Raw genomic sequence first — 12,289 nt, forward strand, 5'->3', positions numbered from 1 at the left:
AAATGCAGAACTGCATTTTTCTATGTTGGAATTCACTTCATTATTTATATTTCTCCATTATGTCAGTCAGTATCACACTGAATACTGTTTCATTCTTAGTTATCCCATCCAATTTGATACCATCTGCAAAACTGACCATTTCTCTGTCCAGCCGTAAAAAGGTTAAACCAAACTGGGCTCAGGGAAATTTCAATTAAGATTTGATTACCTATTTATTAATCAGGCTTGATGAATTGCTGATCCATCAAACAGCCATCTGGACCCTATTTGAACAGTTTACAAGAAAAAAAATAGTTGCCTTTGTTGAAAATCATAATGAAATTACTATACGCTTTACTGTATCCCCTTTCATTCCCAATGCATTTCTTGACTAGATGACCTGCTCCCAAAAAAAACACATTGCTTTTTAATAGTCAACGCATCCCCCCTTCAAATGGATGCATTTTCAGTGCCTAGTGATTAATTAATACCTTTCCAGATACCAGTATCATGGTGGTGTGTAAACCTATCAAACAAACAAATAAACAGAAAAGCTTTCTCATTCGTGAGAAAGAAGCCTGCTATTATTTTTCAATGTGTTTAGCCAAAATGTCCTCGCAATAACTGACAACTTGTACTAGCTATAAAAAGAATGAGGGGTCCTTGGTGCTCTCAGAGCTTGCTTGTTTTTTCGACTAATCTTCAGTCCTGACTAGCACTGATGATGTTACCTAGTTTGAGTAATGAAATGTCTGCAAGAAAACAAGCAAGCACCAAGGACCCCTCATGTCAACCCTGAACTGCAAATATTATCCTTTATTAGTATAAAAAGAATCGATGGAAAATGTTTATTTGTTGATGGAAGAGACTACCTTGTTTGCTTTGAAGCCAAGGTTTGATCTAGGACCACGAAACAGTGATTTTTGCCCTTCAACGCAGAGACGCCTAGAAGTTTAGCTGCAACAACAGGACTACAGGTAGTCCTCAACTTGCAACCACAATTGAGTTCAAAATTTCTGTTGCTAAGTGAGACAGTTGTTAAGTGAATTTTGCCCCATTTTATGACCTTTCTTGCCACAGTGGTTAAGTGACTCATTGCAATTATTTCATTAGTAACATGGTTGTTAAGTGAATCTGGCTTCCCCATTGAGTTTGCTTGTCAGAAGCTTGCAAATGATGATCACATGACCCCAGGACACTGCAACCGTCATAAATATGAAGCAGTTGCCAAGCATCCGAATTTTGATCACGTGACCATGGGGAGGCTGTAATGGTCATAAGTGTGAAAATGATCCTGTCACTTTTTTCAACAATGTTGTAACTTTAAACAGTCACTAAACAAATGTTAGTATTTTTAAAAGCAAAATAAAAATATTTTGTTTATTGATTTGGTAAGCATTTAAAATTAACCTGCCAATTCAAATAAAGTCATGTCCACCATTATATCCTTATATGCATGCAGTTCTGTGCTGTCATCTATAGAGATTCTCAATCACCCAGGTCATGGTTATCCCAAAAGTGGGGGGGAGGGTTTCCAAAAGGCAACTGGACTTTGTATTTTCCTTGAAGTCTTCAAGGAAAAAACCAAAATCCAGTTGCCTTTTATGGGGGAAAGGCACTTTTGGGAGTTCTGTGCTGTTATACAGTCTAAATAATATTAGTTATTGGGAATGCACTTGGGAGGGTGGGAGAAAATATAGCATTCAAATTAGTATATGAAGATATGCAGCAAGACCATTGTTTAAAGATGCAAGGAAATCGATGCAAAATACAGAGGCTCAAAGCACTTGCTTGCCTTTCCCACAGAACATCTTTTCTCCAGAAGCAATCAACTAGACTGCAGATCCTAGCATCTCTTCTGGAGCATGAAGCTATTCTATTTTCTTTCTGTCAGACAGACTTGTTTGGACTAGGGAACCTATTACGCTCAATGGAAATTAATGTTCTTCTGAGGATCTGAAAACACTTCTAGCATGTTTTCCTACTCTCCTAAGTTGCATAAGCTAAAGAGCTTTGCATAAAAGAGAGAGAAGAGGAAGAAATGAAAAAGGGTTTTATAAGCCTTAATTACTGAGGGCATTCTTGTTCTAGATCTGCTGTGACTCAGGCATAACCTCAGTTTAGACATGCACAAGTTGATTGTTTTGTGCACTAACCTAAAAGCAAGGTAAGTGACATTTTGGCTGTTCTAGATATTTTTTTTAAATGGCATTTTTGAATGCTATAGATAATTACATGATCACTATGAATATATTACCTAGGATAGTGTTTCATGGAGGATATTTTTTAGTTTCATTAACAGCAGAACAGAAATATAAAATCCTTCACTTTTGCTGTCACTTCTATATATGAATTCCAAGGCATCAAATGTCAGTTTTAGAAAAACATCCTCCGTACATGGTAAGGATCAGGGATGAAAAATAAAGGTATCACACAGAAAGCTCCTTAATGTCATTTCAATCTGTATTACTGATTTAAAGGTAGAAAGTGGTTCAACTTTCAAAAGAGATTTTTTTTCAGATGCCCCTAAATCTCAAAAGAAACTACTTCTCTCTTTCCTAGCTTAATAAATCACATGGGTGTTATCTACTTTCTTCTATGTGATTCTTATCATTTCACTGATCTAGAAACAACCAGACTCTTCAAATATCACTGCTGCTAGGGGCACATGGGGAGTAGCCACATCAGAAGCTCACCTTTTATATCCTAGCTTGAAAGTTATCTCCAAGTAGCACAAGATATTATGTGGATCTCTGGCCAAAATAGTTTTGTTGAAGGGGAGATTTTTTTAAAAAAATAAATTTTATTGATTTTACAGTTAAAACAAACCAACAACACATACATAAATGAAAGAGAGAAAAAGAAGAAAGGGAGAAGAAAATAGAAAGAAAAAATAGAAAACAATTAAAAACATTCTCATCTTCAACAGTTTGTAAGACCTCTTTTTTATCCCTATTTTATGCCATATACACACACCTAATCCTTACATATATCTGAGTATCACTACTATGGATTTATCCTATCCTCTTTTGCCTTTTAGTGTGAAGTCTATCTTTGGTCTATCCATTTGTACCAGCATTCCAGCTGTTGTAGTATGCTGAAGTGTCTTTATTTTTTAATGCCAAAGTTAATTTGTCCATTTCTGCACAACTTGAAATATAATTAACTGAGTATTTAATGTCCATCTTTTCTTGGGTTTTTCCCTACCCTTCCATATTATCTGAATTGGATTGTGATCTGCCCATTCATTAGGTAAAATTTCAATCCCTTTTATCTCATTTGCTATTTCCCCGTTCATCCATGCCATATCAATTTGTGTCCATATTTGATGAGGATTTGAATAGAATGTAAATTGTTTTTTCTCGGGATGTGATCTTCTCCATATATCAATCAAATTTAACTCCTTCATCATTTCCATACATATCTTGGGAAGCTCTCTTCCCCCCCCTTTGTTCTTCCCCCCATTACTGTGGTCTTTTTGATAATTAGCAATAGAATTAAAGTCTCCTATGATACAAATATTTCTTTTTTCCAATCCTACTATTTTTCCATAAAGATGCTTAAGAAATTCTTTTTGTTCTCTGTTCGGGGCGTAAATTACCACTAAGAGAATCGGGATGACATTAATCCAGATCTGCAAAACCAGAGTTCTTCCCTCAGAATCTGACCACATTAAATCTGCTTTCAAATCCTCTTTAACATATACTGCAATCCCTTTCTTTTTCCCCATGTCTGCTGGTGCGGTAAATAGCTTCACTAATTTCGGACATTCTAGGTATTTTTCGTCTGTTTTCTTTATATGAGTTTCTTGTAGGCATATTATATCAGCATTTTGTTTGATTGGTTTAGCTATTATCCTTTTCCTTTTTATCATCTAGTTTAAACCATTTATATTAATTGATATAAATGGCAAGGTGGCAAGGCAAGGACGAACAGAGGTACAGAAGCCCGTTTCAGTTAATCTCTTTTTGCGGTTGGCATGATCCTTTGAGGGTGCACGAGTCCGGAGAGATTCATGCCAGCGTGGGGAGACTTGGTTGCAGTGTGGGAAGGCAACCCCCTGCAGCAAAGAGGAGCCCTCCAGAGCCCAACGAGCAAGAAACAGCCTCATATCAATGGCGGCTCCAAAGTCCGGACTGCCACCGATGTAAAGAAGTGAGTGAGTGACAGTTTGTGAGATCATCAGGGAAGAGTGTGGCAGAGAAAATTAGTAATTGGAATGACATTTTTATAAGGCATGTTACAAGTGTCTGAACAGATGAACACTATAAGAAGCCTGATGATGGCAGATGAGATTCTGCCGAAACGTTGCTACAACTTTAAAAGCACAACTACAATGACGTTACAACAAAGCTGAATGCCATATATATATATATATATATATATACATATTTGAAGTTATAGAGGCTGAGCATAGACCTACAAAATTATATATGTGATTTAGAATTTGGATTTAAAATAATACAGTGTAATATTTTTATATGTAAGTACTTATACTCCAGTAACCAGTTAACAGCACAGCTATCCAGCAGATAGATAGATTAAGTAATTAGATAACTGGACCCAGGTCATGGACTTCAATTATATTCAGGCTCATCTTACATATCATTACTTATTTTATTTACCATTCTAAGTCTTCTATATTAACTTCTCCACATATTTCACTCTTCTTAATTCTATCTTAATTAATCATCTTAATTTGAGTCATTATATTTATATCTTTTGTCCATTCTCTATTATACCTTTGTCTCATTCCTTTTAAAAAGAAAGAAATTTCTCCTGAAATCACTAATCAGAGTATGATGCCTTTCTATCTCCCCACTAAATTAATCAAATTAATCTTTAAAATACCCAATCCGATTTTGCTTGGTACATTCTAACTGAATAATATATCTAAAACAATTAAATACATAGTTAAGCAATAGATTTAAATATTAAAAACAAAATACTATAATGAAAGTTTTATAATAACATCAATACCATAATCTTAATAAACTCTTTAATTAAAGTTTAATATTCTAAATCTCCCTCATATTATATTTTCAAACCAATCATTATTAACATTCCAACATTTTAATCTCTTATCAACTCTCAAGCCATTTAAATTTTCTATTTCTGATACAATACTACAATATCATCTTATGTACCTTGCAAAATCTCCTTGAAGAAATTATACTTATCCTTTATCCCTAAAAAAATTTCTTTTTCTCATTTAATTTCAAAACTTTGTAGCTTTTCTCCACCTTTTCCCTTTCTTTCTTCCCCCAACAAACCTTTCTAGCCCCCTTCTTCTAGCCTCTGCCTTACTGGCTTCCCTTCTCTGTCGCATTCCTCTTCCCTTTTGTTTACCATCCTTATATTGATTTTGCACCTTGTTTTTCCCTTTCTTAAATGTTTTTTTAAATCTTAAGTCCTTTATTTCTCTTCTTTTTCCTCTTCCTTCCCTCTTGGTCGAGTTCTGAGATTTATTAAAGATGGCTTCCTCTCTTTGTTCTTCTTCTGCTGTCTTCATCTGTTGCAATGTTTGTTGATAATTAATAAGCGCCATTTCTAAAAAAAAGGAAGGCTTCTTTCACACCAGCTTTACCATTTTGTTTTGCTTGCTCATAATCTTTTCTCAGTTCCTCGATAGAAGAAGCCATTATAAATCTTTTCTTTTCTTTTCTCTTACAACAGCCAGAATATTCCAAAGGAAAAATAAGACAATCCCAAAGTTCTCAGTCAGTCCAAACCAAGACAGAGTTCCCACTCTCTCCTCCTGGGGTAGTATCAATTAGAGAAAAAGAAAGTCCAAATCTGTTTCTTAAAGTCTTATTGCAATATATTTTAGTCTTTCAATCCTTAAGGAATCTCCTCCAACAAGGTCTTAGCATACAAATTTTTTTTTTTTTAAGTCCTCTCTTTTCCCACTCACCGCTTAGAGCCAGTTTTCACCTAAAAAAAATAGGTTTCTTAATGTTCACTTTTTATTCCGTAAAAAAAGAGGGTAAGCTATCCTTTCAGCACCATTAAACTGCCGCTTTTTTCCTCTTCTCAAGGTATCATTCAGAAAGTCATACTTTTCAGGAATTTTGTTAAATATGTCTTAGAGTCCTAGGAACCAAGAAAACTTTCTCCTCTCAAGCACTTTCTCCACTTCCTCCTGCGCATTCTTACCCGGCTGCCAGCTTCTTTGTGGCGGCCATTACGGACCGCCGCTGCACCGTCCTGGGAAAAGGGGTTCTGCCGGCCGGGAAGGGGTCTGCAACATCCCCAAACCCTTCTCCGGATCCCCTACCTTCAGCTGCCCCTGCAGGGCAGCCTAGCTCCGCACTCCGCCTGGGTCGGAGCCCCAACGGCTAGCGCGGCAGGGATCGCGCAGCTGCAAATCCCTGCCGCTCGTGAAGCCGACAAACCGGAAACCTTTTTATATGAGTTTCTTGTAGGCATATTATATCAGCATTTTGTTTGATTGGTTTAGCTATTATCCTTTTCCTTTTTATCATCGAGTTTAAACCATTTATATTAATTGATATAAATGGCAAGGTGGCAAGGCAAGGACGAACAGAGGTGCAGAAGCCCGTTTCAGTTAATCTCTTTTTGCGGTTGGCATGATCCTTTGAGGGTGCACGAGTCCCGGAGAGATTCATGCCAGCGTGGGGGAGACTTGGGTTGCAGTGTGGGGAAGGCAACCCCCCTGCAGCAAAGAGGAGCCCTCCAGAGCCCAACGAGCAAGAAACAGCCTCATATCAATGGCGGCTCCAAAGTCCGGACTGCCACCGATGTAAAGAAGTGAGTGAGTGACAGTTTGTGAGATCATCAGGGAAGAGTGTGGCAGAGAAAATTAGTGGCGGAGAGGAGGATTGGAATGACATAGACTTTTATAAGGCTGTTACAAGTGTCTGAACCCAGATGAACACTATACAGAAGCCTGATGATGGCAGATGAGATTCTGCCGAAACGTTGCTACAACTTTAAAAGCACAACTACAATGACGTGGGAAAATATCCAAACAAAGCTGAATGCCATATATATATATATATATACATTATTACATGAAGTTATGTATAGAGGCTGAGCATAGACCTTACAAAATTATATATGTGATTTAGAATTTGGATTTAAAATAATACAGTGATAATATTTTTATATATAAGTACTTATACTCCAGTAACCAGTTAAGAGCACAGCTATCCAGCAGATAGATAGATTAAGTAATTATATACTGGTCAATCCTAATACAGAGATTCTATCACTGAATGTTAATTTGGGATAATATAATTAATATAGTACAACAACAGAAACAAATCTTTAAAAAAATGACTTCCACAACTACTACAGCTCTGAAAACTGGAAGAAAGGTCACCTCGACGTTAACAACTACGTCGGCAACAGCTTCACCCATGGCACAAAAAACCATAGAAGAAACATTACCAGTGGAGAAACAAGCTAACATCTTGAATGCCAACATCCTATTAATTTTGCTGACTTTACAGGAATCGATGATGAAGCTGCAAGAAACAATGATGAAAAACCATAACGAGACGAGAGCAGATATCAATGAACTAAAAGAGGAGATGGGGAAATTAAAAGCAGAAATGAAAGCGGATATCTCCAAAGTAGAAGACAAAGTTGGATTATTACAGCAGGCCTTGGAGAAAAATGAAGCAACAATAAAAGAGGTAGAGAAAAGGACTGAACAAACCGAAAGGAAATTAGAAAGGGTAGATAAAGAATTAAAGAATGTGAGTAAAGAAATGGAGGACTCACTGGTCTACTTCGAGATGGACAAGGCTGCTACATACTTGAGATTCCAAAATGTAATGGAATCCAAAGAAGAAGACCTGGAACAATTAATGGCGGGAATACTGGCTGGACTATTGGAAAAGGATAAAGATGACATCTTAAGGGAGTTTGATGAAGTTTACAGGATTAGCACTAATTATGTGAGATGCCACAAATGCCCAAGAGAAGTCCATATATGATTTGTGAGAAGGAGTGTCTGGGATATCATATATAGGATGTCAAGAGATGAAACAATCACGTATAAAGGTAAAGAAGTCTTGATTCTCAAACAAATACCAAGAAGAGTAAGGGAACAAAGATGAGACTACAAGTTCTTAGCAGCTTACCTAAATCAAAAAAGAATCGTATTTAAATGGCTAATCCCAGAGGGGATGTTAGTTTTTTGGAATGAAAGGAAAATTAAAATAGACTCCATGGAAAAGGCCCAGGAATTTTATGAGTGATTGGTAGGTCCAGAAGACCAGAGCAGTAAGGAGGAACTGGAAACAAACTCCCAGGAAGATCATAAGAACATAGATGGAACTTTAGGAAATCAAGGAAATACTCATCTACATCAGGAGAGAGAAGAAAGTAGGACAGATCTTCAGGCACAAGGAGAGACCGGAGCCATTACAAGACAAAGAGCGAAACAGAATTAATTAAATGGAAGAAGGGGAGAATTTTCTTCTGACATGTTCAGAACTATAATTCACTAAGTGATCTTTTAAAATATGATAGAATCTTTAGGTCAAGAGCCAAAATAAAGCAGCAGGGTCTATGTGAAATAGAGAAAAAGAGAAGAGATTTCCCACCCATCCTAGCTGGGACACCCAGCTAATTAAAGGTAGGATTTACATCCAAGACTAATCTGAACAAACACTTGCTTTATGTTATATGGTTTCTTCATTGAAATATTGCATTGTTTGTGAAGAATCATTTTAATTGATAATTGGCTATACAGTGTATAACATTCACCATGGATAGAAGTAAGAGGCTCAGAAATGCCAGAGATTATGGTTTTTCCGCCTTCCTCTTAATAAATTACAGGTCACAAACAACTTCTGATATGACCTGAATTTCTGTCCTAACTGTACTTCCACGAGAAGTAAAAGGAAGGCAAAGAAAGAATTGGAAAATGCTAGATCCAGATGTCTACTGAAGGCTTCAAATACTGTACATCAAGACCTATTTGTTTAAGACAACACAAATTAGGCCTATAGCAATTAAGATTTGACAGAGACCTTGAGCGATTGTTTTAGATGTTTGGTGTGTTTTTTTATTTATGCATCACCATTTTATAAATTGCTAAACAAAATACAGTCTTAAAAAAAACAAATGCTTAAAAGGAGTAAACAATAAATTAAAATACTTTGTATATTTTTTCTGGAAATGGGAGCCATTATTCCCATGATGAAAGAACTGATCACAATTCACTTAGTATTGCTAGCATTTGAAAGTATTCAGAATTCAGTTTGGCATTGTCCTATTAAGGATTATATATAGATCTCACCAGCTCATCTCTACCATGAAGCATGGTCCTTTCAACCTTAATGAGCTGATGCTTGATGTGGCATGCATTGCTATATTTCAAATACAAGCAGTGACATTTTTCTTAAATTAAACCATCTTACAGTTCCTTAAATATAGAAAGCTGGATGTATTCATAATTCTGAATATCCTAAATAATGAAAAAGTCTATATATGCACAGTGAAGGGCTCTTAACTATTGTAGCAAGAATATAGTAGCTTTGACTGCTGTGCAAATTTATCTTACAATAAATATTTGCCCTGTACCTTTATTTATCTGTGTTTGTGTGTGAGTGAGTGTCTTTGTGTCAGTGCTGAATTGTGGCAATTGACTAGTTCCTGCAGTTTTCTAAGCAAGATTTTTGGAGGTGTTTGCTCTTGCCGAATTCCTAGGGCTAAGAAAAAATGACAGGGTGGAAGTCACCCAGCTGGCTTTCATCCTAAGGCAGAATTAGAACTCATAGTCTTCTGGGCTATAGGCCAGCACCTTCACCAATTCACCAAACTGGCTCTCTTTTTCTCTCTAGTTACATGGAAATTCTGTGAACAATTTTAAAGATAAAGATACCTGCCTCGAAATTAAAATAAGAGTATTTGTTCCCCATTGACCCTGGCAGTAGATTCTACCTCATTTCTAGAAAGGGGAAATATTCTTTGCCCATGGTGATTTATAAAGGTGCCATGTATAATTAAATGAGAAAGACCTGAAAATCAAATGGAAAGTGTATTCCTATCGAAAATAGGAAAACCTAAAGGCCGAATACACATTCTATCTCTATAGATAGATATCAATTATTTCAATCTAAAGACAGACTGACAGAAAATTAATCCTTTGGCCATAGCTGCAGTTTTGATCTGCTGATCATGTCAGTCCATTTTAAATTCATTTAAATTTGCCTAAATACATGTTATTTGCTTCAAAAGTAAGATAGTTTCATGATATTTGTTATTTAATTGAAATAAATGGCAATATTGGAAACATCTTGGTAATTACCTTAACTTCAGAAAGCTAGAGATTATGGAAAATGTATGATGTCACAGTTTAAAAAACCCTGGAAAATATCTGACATTTAATTATTGTTGAGAATATTTAATAAAAGTAAAATCTCATTATGGCCAAAGGATCAGCCTGCCTCTCTCTCTCTCTCTCTCTGAGAGAGAAAGAAAGAAAGAGAAAGAAAGAACACAATTCCACAGTTGTACAGTAGTCCTAAATGTAATTTATTTGGAGTGCTTTGTACAGGTAGCCCTCAACTTACGAACACAATTGAGTCCCAAATTTCTGTTGCTAAGTGAGACAGTTCTTCAGTGAGTTTTGCTCCATTGTACCTTTCTTGCCACAGTTGTTAAGGGAATGACTGCATTAGTCATTCTTACTAATTAGTCAAATTAGTAACACAGTTGTTAAGTCAATGGCTCCCCCATTGACTTGGCTTATAGAAGATCACAAAAGGTGATCACATGACCCCCGGGACACAGTAACTATCACAAATAGGAGTCAATTGCCAAAGGTCTCAATTTTGATCATGTGACTATGGGAACGCTGCAATAGTTGTAAGGATGAAAAGGGATCATAAATCACTTCTTTCAGTGCTGTTGTAACTTTGAATGGTCACTAAATAAACTGTTGTAAGTCAAAGACTGCCAGTACTTTATTTATTGAGTAAACACACCTATGATCACACTGCGAAAGCTTAAATCACACTTCATACAAGGAGACTTTATATCAATAAGCATGCATGTGATCAGAAAGTTTACTTCCTTGGCAAATTATACTCTTTTTGTTCCAATTTTGGACACTTACTTTCTAGAGTTGTTTTAATCTCCTCCCTGCCCTCTTCCTTAATGTTCCGATTGGACTTTTTTCAAAACCAGTTCAGCAATGCTCCAATTTTTAAAAACCATTTTTTCTTCATTTTTAAACTGAGATCAATAAAATATCTGCCTCTTGGTTGAGATTTGGTTCCAATCATTTTACCCTCTCAGATTCCCCCACTTTTCTTTTAACACAGAGACGGGGCAATTGCTTAGGATGTTTTAAAGGTTGCAGGTAAATCAATCAAGAGATACCTGTACTTGTACAACATAGGCACCATTTACAGTTCTGTCATTCAGCAATACTAATCCTATTATTAAGAAGATAAATAATTACCCATTGCGAAGAAAGGGATCCCCAACAGAGTTGAATTATATTTTCCATCAGTAATGAAAAATATTCCTGCAGCAGTAACACTGGAGATGCAGATTGTGAGTACTCCCAAGAGCCCAAGAAATGGCTTGCTGCGAAGGCAATCTTTCATGGAGCTGGAGAGGATGGCCACCAACAGAACAAGCATGAGGCTCACTAAGATCTTGCCCTTGGCTAGGAAGCTGGTCTTATGAAAGTCCCTCCACAAACTAAAGGAGGCAAGAGAATACAGCTGTAGATCCTTATGATGGAGCTGCAGCTTGTGTATCAGTTTGCAGAATTCATTCTCCCACTTCTCACCAATGAAGTCCTGGGCTGCAGAATGGTAAGTCTGGAGGTAGTAAGTGATTTGGACAGCTCTGGCTGACTTGACCCTTTGGTCCTTGCTGTTTGGCAGCTCCATGACTCCACCAAGCTGATGGCCAATAAAGCTGCTTCTCCCATCCTGAGGAGAAAAACCAAAGGACATATATGTTAGGATAAAGCTTTTTTCTTTAAAAATAACAAATAACAGCACTTCTAAATTTCTCCTACAAAGAGCTTTCTAGAAGACAAACCTAGTTATCCTATTTTTCTGCAATGATCGAAATTATAAACAATTTGAATTAAGTTTTGAAGACAATAAAGGAGAAGGCCTTTGAGGGTGAAGGTTTCAAACCTCAGGGAGAAATAGCAAGGATGGCAAGGCACCCCAATTCAATCAGCAATGTGTTGTGTATATTAATTTAACCACTGCACATTCTTGCAAACTAGCAGGGAGAACCAACAAAGCTATAACATTCACAGATTTTGCTTTATAAAAATACTGTATCAATGAGAAGGAGAGAAATA

At 36.6% G+C, this 12,289-nt stretch overlaps 1 protein-coding gene across 2 annotated transcripts in view; it reads right to left on the reverse strand.

Annotated features, from left to right (window-relative positions):
• PTCHD4 (patched domain containing 4) overlaps positions 1 to 12,289 on the reverse strand; it is an 82,911-nt gene that overhangs the window by 38,790 nt on the left and 31,832 nt on the right. For both annotated transcript variants that reach the window (XM_026678992.2, XM_026678991.2), the window contains exon 2: positions 11,423 to 11,903. In XM_026678992.2, coding sequence (XP_026534777.2) covers positions 11,423 to 11,903 — 481 coding nt within the window. The remainder of the gene's footprint in view (positions 1 to 11,422; positions 11,904 to 12,289) is intronic.

This window comes from Notechis scutatus, chromosome 1 (assembly GCF_049901735.1).
Source record: "Notechis scutatus isolate UNSWTSFEM ecotype Mainland chromosome 1, rNotScu1.2, whole genome shotgun sequence".
Taxonomy (NCBI): domain Eukaryota; kingdom Metazoa; phylum Chordata; class Lepidosauria; order Squamata; family Elapidae; genus Notechis; species Notechis scutatus.